Here is a 17,431-nt window from a genome sequence, read left to right as displayed (position 1 = left end):
CAGATCAAGAAACTGACAGACTCCATGAATGGAAAGGCTTATGACTGTTATTGGAAAGAAGGGTGGCTATATTGGTCATTGATTGATTGATTTCTTTTTTTTGAAATGTCAGAGATGTTTATTTGTAAATTTTGAGGTGTTTATTATTCTCACTATAACAGATGAAAATAAACAAGTGAGATGGGAAAATTTTCATTTTTCCTTTAGTTGCATAATAAATCTGAACACTAATAGTTGCCTAATAATTGTGCGCACATATGTATTCCCCTGATGATGTTCACACTCACATTTCCGTTGTGAAACATTCAGGTTTCAGGTTTATTAACATTTTGGATTGACTGATAGCACTGTGTTCCATATTAAAATTAATCCTCAAAAATACAACTTGCCTAATAATTGTGCACACAGTGTATATTATTAAAATAATGACATAAAAATCATATAAAATGGTATAGAATCTGCGTCATAGAGTTATTTTGTGTCATATTTCTTCAAAGAAGTCTTTAGTTTGTTTTAAGAAAAATCTTATGGCATACCTGTGAACCATTGAAAATCGCTGATCTTAAACAATCAATAAATATTTGAACAGATACTCTAAAATATCTGTGCCTAGTAGAATTCCGTGTCCCTTCTCTTACGTGCACTGAGATGTGATTGTTGCGGAACTCCTCTTGTTTGCATGCTTTTGTGTGCTGCTTATCTTTTGTTTTAACGCATGCTCTGTGAAAAATACTGTCCTATCTGTTAGTAAACATGCATACGCAGCAATGTCCTGATGTCTGCGTGCTAAGGGCCGGTTTATACTTCACGCTCAGAACGCATACGCACCCGCATCATAGCTGCCACGCGTTCCAAGCGTTCATTTCATGTGTCCTCTGAGCAGGTCCTGAGAAATTAGCGTGAAGTGTGCGCGAGTTGCAGTACCAGCAAAAAGTCGGGGGGCACAGTGTGCTAAAAGTCGGAAGGTGACGTCAGTGTCTTTGTTTACTATCTATATGTGACAGAAAGCCTCTATGCAGATTCTACAGGATGAATGGTTCGATGTGGTGAAGCAAAATGCCGACATTCAGATGCATTTGTGGTGCTTTTTTATTCAATCGTCGCATGTTCCCGAGCGTAATGACGCGGTACATTTTAAAAGTCTCACATACGATCTTTTTTTTGCAACTTAACAACAGCAACAAAATGTATAGTGCTGTATTTGAGTCACTGAGGAAAAAATAAAGGACACGGTGAAAACGTGTATTTTGTGATTAAAGTGGAAATTTCGGCTTTAATCTTGAAATGTCCACTTTAACCTCGTACTTTACTTTATCATTAATGCAGACCCTCGTAAACGTCATCCAGTTTTTAATCGCTACGAGCTTCTTGGACCTGACAGCAGTGGCAAGCAGCAATAGATCACCACACAGAACAAATTAAATGTCTGATATTCCAACTCTCTGCACGTTTAGAATCTTTAGATTTGTACTTGATACCACTTTCATGATGAAATGAATTAAAGTGTTTATGTTACATTTTACTTATAATTTCGTTTAAATAATGAATACTGTTAATAATTACACACATGGGGGGATTAATTACACACATGGGGGTGTTACGGTTGTGGAGCGATAGCACTGCTGTCTTGCAGGGAGTTATGTTGCTGGTATTTCCTGCTTGTATTCCACCTTTCAGCCTTTTCTACCTTATGTGTCCAGCCCTCCCTCTCTCGCTCACTCGCTCTCTCTTTCGTGTGTGTGTGTCTCTCTCTCTTTTGGGCTCCTGTGTGTGTGTGCCTCTCTCTAGCGCGCGCCTGTGTGTGTGTGTGTGCCTTTCTCTAGCGCACGCCTGGTGTGTGTGCCTCTTTCTCGCATGCCTCTGTGTGTGTGTGTGTGTGTGTGTGTCGCGCTCTCTCTCTCTTGCTCGCTCGCTGCAAGTGCACAGGGAGAGACTGAACATGTACAAACAGAAATGGAAACTGGCTTGTTCGTATACCGAGTGTGTATTTGTGAACCGAGGCAAAAGTTTGGCGAACTTTTTGGTCGTAAATGTGTGTGTGTGCCTCTCTCTCTTGCTCGCCTGTGTGTGTGTGCCTCTCTCTCTTGCTCGCCTGTCTGTGTGTGCCTCTCTCTCTTGCGTGCCTGTTTGTGTGTGCCTCTCTCTCTTGCGCGCCTGTGTGTGTGTGTGTCTCTCCCGCGTCTGTGTGTGTATGTGTGTCATGCTCTCTCTCTCGCTCGCTCGCTCGCTACAAGTGCACAGGGAGAGACTGAACATGTACAAACGGAAATGGAAACTGGCTTGTTCGTATACCGAGTGTGTATTTGTGAACCGAGGCAGAAGTTTGGCAAACTTTTTGGTCGTAAATCGATTTGTATGTGTACCGAGACGTTCGTGAACCGAGGTTCCACTGTACGTGTGTGTGTGTGTATATGTATGTATGTATGTATGTATGTATAGAATATATGTGTATATATATATATATATATATGTATATGTGACCTTCAGATCTTGAACCATTTGTTTTTGATGACAATTAACTAATTTTTCTCCAACAATTTTTAGAAGGTTATAAATAGGTTTGTTAATTCCCTACAGTTTTCATAAAATACTTTGCAATCCTTTGTTATTCAGTGTCCCTGAAATGCTCCTGTTAGAGGCATGCTGAGTCACAATGCCAGTATATAGAATGAGCTAGGCAATCTTAATACCATTAATTTATTTCAGTTTAGATCTATTTATATTCTATATTTCTTGTTCTTTTAACTAAATGCTTTTCATATTTAATATCTTAATATATGCATTGCTTTACATTGTAGTGTTCTTTTTATCTGAAAATAGTTCTTATTTATCAATTAACTGTTAGGCCATTGCATCTTCCATTTGTGTGAATATTTCAGTTAGTATGATCTACTCTAAATATGTATTATCGTGTAATTTGTCTTTATTTTTAGTCTATTCGGCTTAATGAGCCACTACATCACCCTTTTTTGCTTAAGTTACTTGCTGCATCTTAATGTAACTTGTGTATCTCCTAAACTATTTGTTAGTAAGCATGTGCAAATTGTAGCAGTCACTGAACACAATTTTATGCAAAATTCTACCTTTTTTTTTCTCTTATAAAATAAAAGTGATAGATCAACTATCACATGATCTTTGTCCTGTTATGCTCCCTTTTGATTATTTCTTTAAAAATGGTTGCATCTTCCCTTAACTAAACTTTGATCAAAACTGTAACACTATTCTGTAATGGGCATTCAGCTGTTTATGGGCCAAAAGATGTACACTCTGAATTGTTTTGTTTTTAACATTTTGGAAGTCCCTTTTTTATTTACATAATTTACATAAATTTATGATAATTCTTTATTAGTTATCTCTGTGATTTCATGTAATGGTTTTCACTAGCATAATGTAATCTGTTTTCATTCACTTATTTATGCAGAAAAAACAAAAAAAGAAATGACGGCAAAGGGCTCCTCTGGGATTGAAATCATTCTTTCTACACTTGAGGTAAATAAATCTTACTGCTATTTTTGCATTTACTATGTGGAACAGAGTTCATTGAATAAGAATCAGGGTTACTGTGTAACAATGGAGCAATCTGACATCATGCTGCAAAGAAAGACTGATGCATATGGAACAGTATGTCCTAACCATTGTGGCATGCCTGAAGACTTCGTCAGAGCTAAATTACAGCGAGGTGTGCTAGTAGCTTGGTAAAGGGCTTGCACTGAAATTGAAAGACAAAGATATTGGTCGTCTTAGCACTGTACTTAATGATATATAGATAGATACTTTATTAATCCAAAGGGGAAATTCACATACTCCAGCAGCAGCATACTGATAAAAAAACAATATCAAATTAAAGAGCGATAAAAATGCAGGTGTAATGCAGCTGCAGTCACTGTACAGACAAAAGGCAACGATCAGGTTACAAAGCATTGTGCTGTGGTCCACTATAATAGCACAATGAGGGGTGTAGATCGTGCGGATCAAGAATTGACTTTCTATCCTGTTAAGCGGCTGCAACAAAAAAAAATACTACAAAGAGATATTTCGTCTTCTGGTGGAACAGTGCATTTTTAATGCATTCGTCTGATACTGTACAAACAAAAGTGAAACTGTATCTAATGCAAACTTTACATGCCAGCTTGTAGAATAAATAATTGCTGCACATCCATCTTCCACACTACTGCTAAAGAGACATGGTCAACCCAGCACATCGTGGAGCAGTCCAGAGCATATTGTTGGTAGACATTTTATTGATTATATACCTCTAACAGAAAAAAAATGAATCCAACTTGTATATGTGCAGTGTGCTGTTCAAAAACTGATAAATCTAGAAAGAAAATAAGAAAAGAAACATGCTCTCATTGTCCCGACTGCAACGATGGATTGTGTCTTTCACCATGCTTTAAGATTTACCACACAAAGGACTAATTTTGAGATTGTATACTGTTTTGGCATAATTAGCATTATTATTATTACTATTGTTGTTACTATTTTTGCTATTATTGTTCAGTTAATATTTTTATTTGTATTTATCATTACCATTATTATTTGTTAGCTCTATTATACTTTTGAGATTTAATAAAAATGTAATCTTTCATGTCAAAAAAAAACCCAAACACTTTTTATGTGTTTTTTTGGAATAAAATGCAATGCTAAGGAGGTTAACCATCCTTTGATTCCAGGAAGTCTGTTGCTTTTTAATGTGCCTCATTTGTTAATTTTATATATGTAAACTGTATCTCTTGTTTTCACTTACTTCAAATGATTTCTATTTCCAAAAACAAAATCTAAATCATTTTTCACTTTGAGGAGTATGTTTGATCCAAAGGCAGCCATTCCAGTTCTTTTTTTTTTCCTTCAGCAGAGACAGAACAATGATAATGCTTCACTATTCTTGTAGGCAGGTTGACCAATAGATGGGAAGCATGTTATACACCAGTACCTCTTATAGCTAGTCTGGCAATAAGACTTTACACAAAAAATCATTTCTCAATTGTTGAAAGAACTATAAATTTAGATACATTTCAAAAGCAGAACTGTGGGCCCTTTTTTTGTAGACTCACTTTGTAAACTACTCAATAAACCAAATTTTTTACTTTGTAATGACGGAGTCTAAACCCATATCTTAAGCAAATAAGATATCAAGTAGACTTCTCAAAAAGACCACCAAAAAATCCAAAGTATTTTTTTTTTTAACCTACTGTAGTGTGGGTCAAAAAATTTGTTTTAACTATAGGAAACAATAGGCTTGCTTGTTATAACTATTGCCATTTCTAGAATGTAAATTCTAGTGGAGTCATCTAATGGGTCAAAAGGACCTGAAAGAGAAATGCTGTCAGAGGGAGTGGAGGGACCCTGGAAGCCATGGAGAGAAATGTGTGTGTGTGCGTGTGTTTTTGAGAGAGAGACAGAGATGATCAAGCACTTAAAAACTACACTCATGAGATCTGCTCAAATCCATTGTCCATCCATCTATATATGTGGCCAGGCTTGGATTAGTTCGACAGTGAGTACAGATGGTGTTGTCTCTGACCGCAAGCAGTGTAAGGTAGAGCCAGCAACATTAATGTGCAGGCAGTGTATGAAAGATATCATTGCAGCCATGTAAGATTAGACTAATAGCAACAGTATTGGATGTAGCCCAGTACATTACCTGTACTCAAAAGCTTTATAACTATGAGGCAGCATTGCATTCTTTAATGTACCTTTCAAATATATGACATGAACTTTCACTAATGGATAATACTAATGTACATTAATTTGCTTTCAATTGTAAAAAGGAAAGCCACAAATTCAGTGCTTGCACATTTGTATATATCTATACTAATAAAAGGCAAAGGGCTCACTGATTGACTGACTGACTGACTCATCACTAATACTCCAACTTCCCGTGTAGGTAGAAGGCTGAAATTTGGCAGGCTCATTCCTTACAGCTTACTTACAAATGTTGGGGAGGTTTCATTTAGAAATTCTATGCGTAATGGTCATAACTGGAACCTATTTTTCTTCATGTAATGTAATGGAGTCGAGCACGATGGCCGTGGGGGGCGGAGTTTCATGTGACATCATCACGCCGCCCACGTAATCACGTGAACTGACTGTCAACGCAGTACGTAGAAAACCAGGAAGAGCTCTAAAAAACACTGAAGAAAACATGCATTATATAATTGAGAAGGCAGCAAAAAATAAGAAGAGAGCGAGTGACATATACAACCATATTCACGAGTGCTGGGAAACTTCGATGCATATACACGAGCAGCTCACGTGAACTGACGCAGTGCGCAGACAAAAAGCAACAGTTCCAAAGAGTGCTGAACAAAAACCGAATTACACAATTGAGAAAGCAGCAAAAAAATATGAAGCGTCTGATACATACAAGCATATTCATAAGTGCAGCTACTGCGGAAACAAAGCACACGGTGGAAGACAATGTAAAAAAAAAAAAACCCGTGCATGCACTGTGTCAGGTCTCAGATAAAGAAGACGACGAGCTGTTTATTAATGCAGTAAGAAACGAATCGATAAATGAAACCTGTTATCTTTACAACGATTGACAAACACGGAATGTAACTTGAACACAACACATCCTACAAATACGAACCTGATTGAAAGAAATAATGATAATCAAATCCATGATGACAGCAACACTCAATAACAATTACTGTATATTGACAATCATGTTACGTTATTTTTAAAATGTTCCCTTTTCTTTTTCATAACTTCTTTAACACACTACTTCTCGCTGCTGGTATTCTGCTAGTATATACTAGCAGAATACCCGCCGCTAGCAAGAAGTTAAAGATTATGAAAAAGAAAACAAACATTTTAAAAATAACGTGAACATGATTGTTAATGTAATTGTTTTGTCATTAATATGAGTGTTGTTGTCATATCTATCTATTTATATATATATATATATATATATATATATATATATATATATATAGCAAAATACCTGCGATTGGCAGCGGAGAAGTAAAAAGAAAAGCAAACATTTTAATAATAACGTAACATGATTGACAATGTAATTGTTTTGTCATTGTCCTGAGTGTTGCTGGCATATATATATATATATATATATATATATATATATATACTAAAAAATACCAGCGCTTACATGAGCGGTGAAATACTGTCTGAATATTTTTAATAATAAAAAGTAAACATTTTTAAACTGAGCGAAAATATGTCAAAATTAATTGTTAAGGATCTCTCTGTATACCACGTTGTCAGTTCGGCCCTCTGGTTGTAATATGACTAAGCTGTGTGCTGAGCTCACTCTTGAGCATGCAACATACAGTTGGCCATGTGAAAAGCAATCCGCCTCAAATAAATGCCAACCTTTTGTAGTGTTTGTCCCTGAGACTTATTAATTGTCATTCGAAGCAGAGCCTTACTGGAAATTGAACGCGTTTGAATTAAAATGGGAGATTAGATGGTATAACGGGATGCGAGAAATAAAACTGTGTCACTGAGGCACTGCCAGTAAATATAGTTGCTTCAATTAGGTTGTTTTATAGAGATGTGACCTGAAGTCTTGTGCGTTACAAAGTTTGGTGGTTGTAAGTTTCTGCTTCCTTGGCAAGGTCGTAAGCGAAAGAAGACACCGCAGTGACACACAGAAGAGAACCCGTGGATTAAATAAAACCTACACAATAACTGTAACAATCGTAACAAATGAACAATAAAATAGAAGAGAACCCGTGAATTAAATAAAAGGTTGCTTCGTTGGTGAAGCAAGGAAAAAGCACTTTCTTATATGTCGTTCGTTTTAAAACAGTGCAGAAGCTGTGAGAAGCTGCTTCCTTGGCAAGCTCGTAAGCGAAAGAAGACACCGCAGTGAACACAGAAGAGAACCCGTGGATTAAATAAAACCTACACAATAACTATAAAAATCGTAATAAATGAACAATGAAACAGCGGAGAACCCGTGGATTAAATAATAAGGCTGCCGTTGGCGAAGCAAGGAAAAAGGACTTTCTTATATATCGTTCGTTTATAAAACAGTGCAGAAGCTCTGAGAAAGCTGCTTCCTTCATAAAGTAAGGAAGCGACTGAAGAGGCGGCGGGACGCGTAAGTGTTCGGCAAGGCAGCTGAAGCCCTGCATTATGGGATCTGTAGTTTATTGTGTTACCAGTGCTTCATATCCCGGGCCATTAATAACAATAATACAGTATATAAAATGATCTCGGGCGGATATAATTACACGCCGGGCCGGATGTTGCCTGCGGGCCTTGAGTTTGACACATATGGAGTAAATAGAACTTGAAAAGATATATTTTTTCGTACATCGAGCCCGCGTGCTATTGTGGTTTTGCTTGCATGCCTCAATAAGTCATCCTCCCCTCGCTCTTACTTTTTACCGTTCATCTAATGAATACACTGAGTATGGCTTTACCAAAACAATCATTGATGGTGAATAAAGTATCCATTATTCGAGTATGTAGATGGGATATATATATATACATATATATATACCAGCGTCGCAGCGGAGAAGTAGTGTGTTAAAAAAGCTAGAAAAAGAAAAGGGAACATTTTAAAAATAACGTAACATGACTGTCAATATACAGTATTTGTTTTGTGAGTGTTACTGAGTGTTGCTGTCATCAAGGATTTGATTATCATTATTTCTTTCAATCAGGTTCGTATTTGTAGGATGTGTTGTGTTCAAGTTACATTCCGTGTTTGTCAATCGTTGTAAAGATGACAGGTTTCATTCATCGATTCGTTTCTTACTGCATCAATAAACAGCTCGTCTTCTTCTTTATCTGAGACCTGACACACTGCATGCACGGGTTTTTTTACACTGTCTTCCTTTAGCGGGACATTGACTTTTCCACCGTGTGCTTTGTTTCCGCAGTAGCTGGATTTATGAATATGCTTATCAGGCGCTTCATATTTTTTGCTGCCTTTTCAATTGTGTAATTGGTTTTGTTCAGCTCTTTGGAACTGTTGCTTTTATCTGTGCACTGCGTCAGTTCACGTGAGCCACTCGGTGTACATGCATCGAAGGTTCCCAGCTGTGCTGGTGCCATCTCGTGCTATGTCCATGGCTGTATTTAATGTTACCTTAGTCCTGGCACTTAAAACTTTCTCTCGCAGTTTCGCTGAGTTTGTGTCAAACACCACCCTGACCATCTCATCTTCCTCTCATAAGCACAGTCCTTCACCCGTGAATATTTACCCGTGGCAGTTTGCTATTGGATTGCCGCTGACGGACGGCCTTATATGGGCAGGCACTAAATTACAAGCGCCAGCGCAGCCTGTCTATGAACTTAATTTAAAGTGTAGGTTTACATCGTGCTTTGTTTCGAAGTAGCAGAACTCATGAATATGGTTGTATATGTCACTTTCGCTCGCTTCTTATTGTTTAGCTGCCTTCTCAATTATATAATGCATGTTTTCTTCAGCGCTTTTGAGCTCTTCCTGGTTTTCTATGTACTGCGTGATTACGTGGGAGGCGTGATGATGTCACACGAAACTCCGCCCCCACGGCGTTGAAGCTCATCTCCATTACAGTAAATGGGAAAAACAGCTTCCAGTTATGACCATTACGCGTAGAATTTCGATATAAAACCTGCCCAACTTTTGTAAGGAAGCTGTAAGGAATGAACCTGCCAAATTTCAGCCTTCCACCCACGGGAAGTTGGAGAATTAGTGAGTGAGTCAGTGAGTGAGTGAGTGAGTGAGGGCTTTGCCTTTTATTAGTGTGTGTGTATATATATATATATAGATATAGATATATATATATATACACACACACAGACACATATATATACAGTTATATATATATATATATATACACACATACATATATATACATATACATATATATACACATACTGTATATATACACACACACATATATACATACTGTATATACAACATATACATATCTACATATATACTGTATATACACATATATATACAAATCTACATATATATATCTACATATATATATATTAGGTGGGACTCGATTAAAAAATTAATCCAATTAATTAGAGGCTGTGTAAGAATTAATCTTGATTAATCGTATGTAATCTACGTAAATTTGCCCCAAATGCAAATGTTTTTTTTTTTAATTTAAAAGCGGTTTTAGTGGGCGACAGAATCAAATAATAGACATGGACATGAATATTGTAAACTGAAGCTGTTTTAATTTCTGAAAAAAAGCTTTTAAACTGCATTTGAATTCAAAACAGAAACAAAAATATCATCCCTGGTTAAAATTGGGCAGACTTAAAAATAAAGTGGTAGTTTAAGTACTTTAAGTACATTTTCAGAATAGTATTGTCTTTAAATAATAATAACCAAAATTTCAACATAAAGTGCAGTTTTCTTCTTAAAAAATAAGTCAGAAACATAAAAGGTAATTTGACCAGCTTACTTTTAAACTCTGAGTAACATTAGCCAAAATTATTTTGTACATTAGGCTAAAACAGTGTGATCATTGAACATTTTGTAATTAGATGTATTTAGAATTACTAACGGTCACGGAAGTCCAATGATCCCCAGTAAGAGCCACAAAGTCCGCTTTCTGTAATGCATCTAATTTTGCTTGCTTTTCAGTGTGCACAAAACCATGCTTTTATCAAGGCTTACGCGGGTAGTCGAAATGATCAGTCGTAGGGCAGCGCTTTATTCCGACTCTAACATTTTTGTAGCTGTGATGTGTGCATCAGTGTAATGGATGTACCAGGAAATCATGCATTGACAAAAGTTCCGTTTGCTTGGAATTGAAAGTGTGATTAAATCGTTATTTTTAGCAGCGTTATAGATACATGCATCGAAGCTTCTCAGCTGTGCTTGTGCTAAGAAAAGGAAAATTTTAAAAATAGCGTAACATGATTCTCGTTAACCTAATATTTTTCATACGTCCCAAACCAAGGAGATCTGAAGGTAAAATGAATCGGGTAGCGCGCGTACATAGTCAGTACACCCCCTCTCGGGAATCGAACCTCGAATATCGGCGTTAGAGGCGAAGACTCTACAATTAGCCACAGCGTGTGGCTTGTCTATGCTAAAGTATGTATTGTAGATCGGGTATATATATACATTTATATATATATACCCGTGTACAGTGGAGAAGTAGAAGTTATGAAAAGAAAAGGGAACATTTTAAAAATAACGTAACATGATTGTCAATATACAGTAATTGTTTTGTGAGTGTTATTGAATGTTGCTGTCATCAAGGATTTGATTATCATTATTTCTTTCAATCAGGCTCGTATTTGTAGGATGTGTTCAAGTTACATTCCGTGTTTGTCAATCGTTGTAAAGATAAGAGGTTTCATTCATCGATTAGTTCCTTACTGCATCAATAAACAGCTCGTCTTCCTTTTTATCTGAGATGTGACAAACTGCATGCACGCGTGTTTTTTTTACACTGTCTTCCTTTAGCGGGACATTCACTTTTCCACCGTGTGCTTTGTTTCCACAGTAGCTGCACTTATGAATATGCTTATCAGGCGCTTCATATTTTTGCTGCCTTTTCAATTGTGTAATTGGTTTTGTTCAGCGCTCTTTGGAACTGTTGCTTTTATCTGTGCACTGCGTCAGTTCCGTGAGCCACTTTCGGTGTACTTGCATCGAAGGTTCCCAGCTGTGCTGGTGCCATCTCGTGCTATGTCCATAGCTTTATTTAATGTTACCTTAGTCCTGGCACTTAAAACTTTCTCTCGCAGTTTCGCTGAGTTTGTGTCAAACACCACCCTGACCATCTCATCTTCCTCTCCATAAGCACAGTCCTTCACCCGTGAATATTTACCCGTGGCAGTTTGCTATTGGATTGCAGCTGACGGATGCCTTATATGGGCAGGCACTAAATTACAAACGCCAGCGGCAGCCTGTCTATGAACTTAATTTAAAGTGTAGGTTTACATCGTGCTTTGTTTCCGAAGTAGCAGAACTCATGAATATGGTTGTATATGTCAGCTCATTCGATTCTTATTGTTTAGCTGCCTTCTCAATTATATAATGCATGTTTTCTTGGCTTTTTGAGGTCTTCCTGGTTTTCTATGTACTGTGTGATTCGTGGGAGGTGATGATGTCACGAAACTCCGCCCCGCGGCGTTGAAGCTCATCTCCATTACAGTAAATGGAAAAACTGCTTCAGTTATGACCATTCTGCGTAGAATTTCGATATAAAACCTGCCCAACTTTTGTAAGGAAGCTGTAAGGAATGAACCTGCCAAATTTCAGCCTTCCACCCACGCGGGAAGTTGGAGAATTAGTGATGAGATGAGTGAGTGAGTGAGTGAGTGAGTGAGGGCTTTGCCTTTTATTAGTATAGATATATATATATGTATATGTATATATGTGTATATGTATATGTGTGTGTGTGTGTGTGTGTGTGTATATGTGTATATATATGTATGTATGTGTGTGTGTATATATGTATATATATATACATATATATATGTATATGTATATGTGTATATATATATATCTATACTAATAAAAGGCAAAGCCCTCACTCACTCACTCACTCACTCATCACTAATTCTCCAACTTCCTGTGTAGGTAGAAGGCTGAAATTTGGCAGACTCATTCCTTACAGCTTACTTACAAAAGTTGGGCAGGTTTCATTTCGAAATTCTACGCTAATGGTCATAACTGGAAGGTATTTTCTCCATTAACTTTAATGGAGTTGAGCTGGCAATGACGTGGGCGGAGTTTCGTGTGACATCATCGCCTCTCCGTAATCACGTGAACTGACTGTCAGCGCAGTGCGTAGAAAACCAGGAAGACCACCAAAAAGCGGCAAGAAAACATGCATTATATAATTAAGAAGGCAGCGAAACAATAAGAAGCGAGCGAGTGACATATACTACCATATTCATGAGTGCTGCTACCTCGGAAAGAAAGCAAGGTGTAAACCTAAACTTTAAATTAAGTTCATAGACAGGCTACGCTGGCGTTTCACATGCCCACAGGTAATGTGGGATACAAGTTTAATGAGAGGGCGAGGATATAAGCGAGAGTTTTGATCACTTTATAACTAAGTTAAAATTGTAGGTGAAGGGGTGTGCTTATGCAAATTCCGAAGACTGTGTTTGTGGGGGAATGACAGTTAAGGCGGGTGGGAGTCACGTCATCATCTCCCTCCCATTCATCTCATTTGGCTCTGAGCTGAGCTCTGCAGCTAACGCCGTCTTCCGAAGCAACTTGGTCAGACTGCCACCAAATACTCACAGAGAAATCCACAAGTTAATACACGCGCTGTCTCTATAGAGTTTCTCCACACTGAATCCTCAGGCACTACTTACAAAAGGTTACATTGACAATCGTGTTACGTTATTTTAAAATCTTTCCTTTTCTTAGCACAAGCACAGCTGAGAAGCTTGATGCATGTGCTCCATAACGAATTAAAAATAATGCATTTAATCACACTTTGCATTACAAGCACAGGGAGCTTTTGTCAATGCATGATTTCCTGGTACACGCTTACTTTGATCAGCGCATCCCGATTCATTTTACCCTCGCACCACCTTAGTTTGAGAAGAAGTATGAAAAAATATGAGGTTAACACAGAAAAACATCACCAATTCAAGCTTTATGAATAATCGATTAAGCCATCAATAATTGTTTTGGTAAAGCCATCCTCCTTCCATTTTATAATTTTTCCGCCACTAGCCGTGATTAAATGAACGGTAAATAAAGTAAAACAAAGCGAGGTAACTTATTTAGGCAGGCATATATATGACAGCAACACTCATGACAATGTCAATCATGTTACGTTATTATTAAAATGTTTACTTTTCTTTTTCATTACTTCTTTAACACACTACTTCTCCGCTCGGTAGGGTATTTTGATATATATATATATATATATATATATATATATATATATATATATATACATATATATACATATATATACATATATATACATATATATACATATATATCATATAATATATGAATGACCTCCAAAGCGCTGAGACTTTTGATATAATGAAAGTGTCTGCAAAACTGTGGTCTCCTGCCCTGCAAAGTCGAGCAGCCAGCGTGCATAGCTGTGCCGGCCTTTGAGGCGCTGACTGCGCTTCTGCCTTAAGTCAAAGTGAGCACTTTTAATTTTTCATCCGCCCCTTGCGCTATAGCCCAGACAAGTGCAAACACGGGACCCCTTTTCTACACCACGGCAAAATAATATTAAAGCGATTCACACTTTCTTTTGCGCATATCGATTATGAGGTTCTCACCCGGATTATGAAGACACGCACACGCAGTGGCGTGTCAGGCGTCGTGGTACATTTTCTGATGCAGCTAGGCGAAAAAAACTTTGTGCCGCTGCCGCCAAATACACAAAACAATTACTTTGACAATCATGTTATATTATTTTTAAAATGTTTCCTTTTCTTTTTCATAACTTCTTTAACACACTACTTCTCCGCTGCCAAGCGCGGGTATATATATATATATATATATATATATATAGAGATAATATATATATAGAGATAATATATAGATAGAGATATATATATATATAGATAGATATGAGAACAACATATATATATATATATATATATATATATATATATATATATATATATATATAGAGAGAGAGATGAGAACAACACTCATATCAATGACAAAACAATTACATTAACAATCATGTTACGTTATTTTTAAAATTTTTCCTTTTCTTTTTGGTACCTTCTTTAACACACTACTTCTCCTCATGGTTACAGTTATTCTACTAGTATATATATATATATATATATATATACACACACACACACACACATATATATTTGTGTTTATATATATATATATATATACACATACATATATATATATATATATATATATATATACATATATATATATATATATATATATATATATATATATATATATATACATATATATATATATATATATATATATATATATATATATACACATATATATATATACATATATACATATATATATATATATATATATGTGTATATATATATATATATATATATATATATAAATATATGTATATATATAAATATATGTGTATACATGTATATATATTGTGTATGTATCTATACTAATAAAAGGCAAAGCACTCACTCACTGACTCACTCACTCACTCACTCACTCACTGACTCATCACTAATTCTCCAACTTCCGTGTGGGTGGAAGGCTGAAATTTGGCAGGTTGATTCCTTACAGCTTCCTTACAAAAGTTGGACAGGTTTTATATCGAAATTCTACGTAATGGTCATAACTGGAAGCAGTTTTCTCCATTTACTGTAATGGAGATGAGCTTCAACGCCGTGCGGAGTTTTTGTGACATCATCACGCCTCCCCGTAATCACGCAGTACATAGAAAACCAGGAAGACCTCAAAAAAGCGCTCAAGAAAACATGCATTATATAATTGAGAAGGCAGCGAAACAATAAGAAGCGAGTTCTGCTACTTGGAAACAAAGCACATGTAAACCTACACTTTAAATTAAGTTCATAGACAGGCTGCGCTGGCGTTTGTAATTTAGTGCCTGCCCATATAAGGCCATCCGTCAGCGGCAATCCAATAGCAAACTGCCACGGGTAAATATTCACGGGTGAAGGACTGTGCTTATGGAGAGGAAGATGAGATGGTCAGGGTGGTGTTTGACACAAACTCAGCGAAACTGCCAGAGAAAGTTTTAAGTGCCAGGACTAAGGTAACATTAAATAAAGCTATGGACATAGCACGAGATGGCACCAGCACAGCTGGGAACCTTCGATGCAAGTACACCGAGTGGCTCACGTGAACTGATGCAGTGCACAGATAAAAGCAACAGTTCCAAAGAGGCTGAACAAAACCGAATTACACAATTGAAAAGGCAGCAAAAATATGAAGCGTCTGATAAGCATATTCATAAATGCAGCTACTGTGGAAACAAAGCACACGGTGGAAAAAGTCAATGTCCGCTAAAGGAAGACAGCGTAAAAAAAAACCCGTGCATGCAGTTTGTCACATCACAGATAAAAAGGAAGACGAGCTGTTTATTGATGCAGTAAGGAACTAATCGATGAATGAAACCTCTTATCTTTACAACGATTGACAAACACGGAATGTAACTTGAACACATCATACAAATACGAGCCTGATTGAAAGAAATAATGATAATCAAATCCTTGATGACAGCAACATTCAATAACACTCACAAAACAATTACTGTATATTGACAATCATGTTACGTTATTTTTAAAATGTTCCCTTTTCTTTTTCATAACTTCTACTTCTCCACTGCGATACACGGTATATATATAAATGTATATCTATAGCCCGATCTACAATACATACTTTAGCATAGACAAGCGGTGGCGCAATTGTAGAGTCTTAGCCTCTAGCGCCGACATTCGAGGTTCGATTCGAGAGGGGATGTACTGACTATGTACGCGCGCTACCGATTCATTTTACCTTCCCATCTCCTTGGTTTGGGACGTATGAAAAAATATTAGGTTAACGCAGAATCATGTTACGCTATTTTTAAAATTTTCCCTTTCTTAGCACAAGCACAGTTGAGAAGCTTCGATGCATGTACTCCATAACGCGTTAAAAAATAACGCATTTAATCACACTTTCAATTCCAAGCAAACGGGAACTTTTGTCAATGCATGATTTCCTGGTACATCCATTACACTGATGCACACATCACAGCTACAAAAATGTTAGAGTCGGAATAAAGCGCGCTCCCTCGACTGATCATTTCGACTACCAGCGAAGCCTTGATAAAAGCATGGTTTTGTGCACACTGAAAAGCAAGCAAAATTAGATGCATTACAGAAAGCGGACTTTGTGGCTCTTACTGGGGATCATTGGACTTCCGTGACCGTTAGTAATTCTAAATACATCTAATTACAAAATGTTCAATGATCACACTGTTTTAGCCTAATGTACAAAATAATTTTGGCTAATGTTACTCAGAGTTTAAAGAGTAAGCTGGTCAAATTACCTTTTATGTTTCTGACTTATTTTTTAAGAAGAAAACTGCACTTTATGGTGAAATTTTGGTTATTATTATTTAAAGACAATACTATTCTGAAAATGTACTTAAAGTACTTAAACTACCACTTTATTTTTAAGTCTGCCCAATTTTAACCAGGGATGATATTTTTGTTTCTGTTTTGAATTCAAATGCAGTTTAAAAGCTTTTTTTCAGAAATTAAAACAGCTTCAGTTTACAATATTCATGTCCATGTCTATTATTTGATTCTGTAAGCCCACTAAAACCGTTTTAAATAAAAAAAAAAACATTTGCGATTTGGGGCAAATTTACGTGTGCGATTACATACGATTAATCAAGATTAATTCTTACACAGCCTCTAATTAATTGGATTAATTTTTTTAATCGAGTCCCACCCCTAATATATATATGTAGATATATATATGTAGATTTGTATATATATATGTGTATATACATATATATAACTGTATATATATATGTGT

General features: G+C 36.5%; 1 protein-coding gene across 5 annotated transcripts in view; it reads left to right on the top strand.

Annotated features, from left to right (window-relative positions):
• Positions 1 to 17,431, top strand: part of agtpbp1 (ATP/GTP binding carboxypeptidase 1) — a 287,469-nt gene that overhangs the window by 101,094 nt on the left and 168,944 nt on the right. For all 5 annotated transcript variants that reach the window (XR_005633318.1, XR_005633317.1, XM_039750596.1 and 2 more), the window contains exon 4: positions 3,422 to 3,489. Coding sequence is in view for 3 of the 5 variants with exons in the window: in XM_039750596.1 (XP_039606530.1) it covers positions 3,422 to 3,489 (68 nt within the window). In the remaining 2 variants the exon portion in view is untranslated. The remainder of the gene's footprint in view (positions 1 to 3,421; positions 3,490 to 17,431) is intronic.

This window comes from Polypterus senegalus, chromosome 4, assembly GCF_016835505.1.
Source record: "Polypterus senegalus isolate Bchr_013 chromosome 4, ASM1683550v1, whole genome shotgun sequence".
Taxonomy (NCBI): Eukaryota; Metazoa; Chordata; class Cladistia; order Polypteriformes; family Polypteridae; genus Polypterus; species Polypterus senegalus.
Note: the sequence above shows the minus strand (reverse complement) of the source record. Positions and strands in the feature narration are given on the sequence as shown.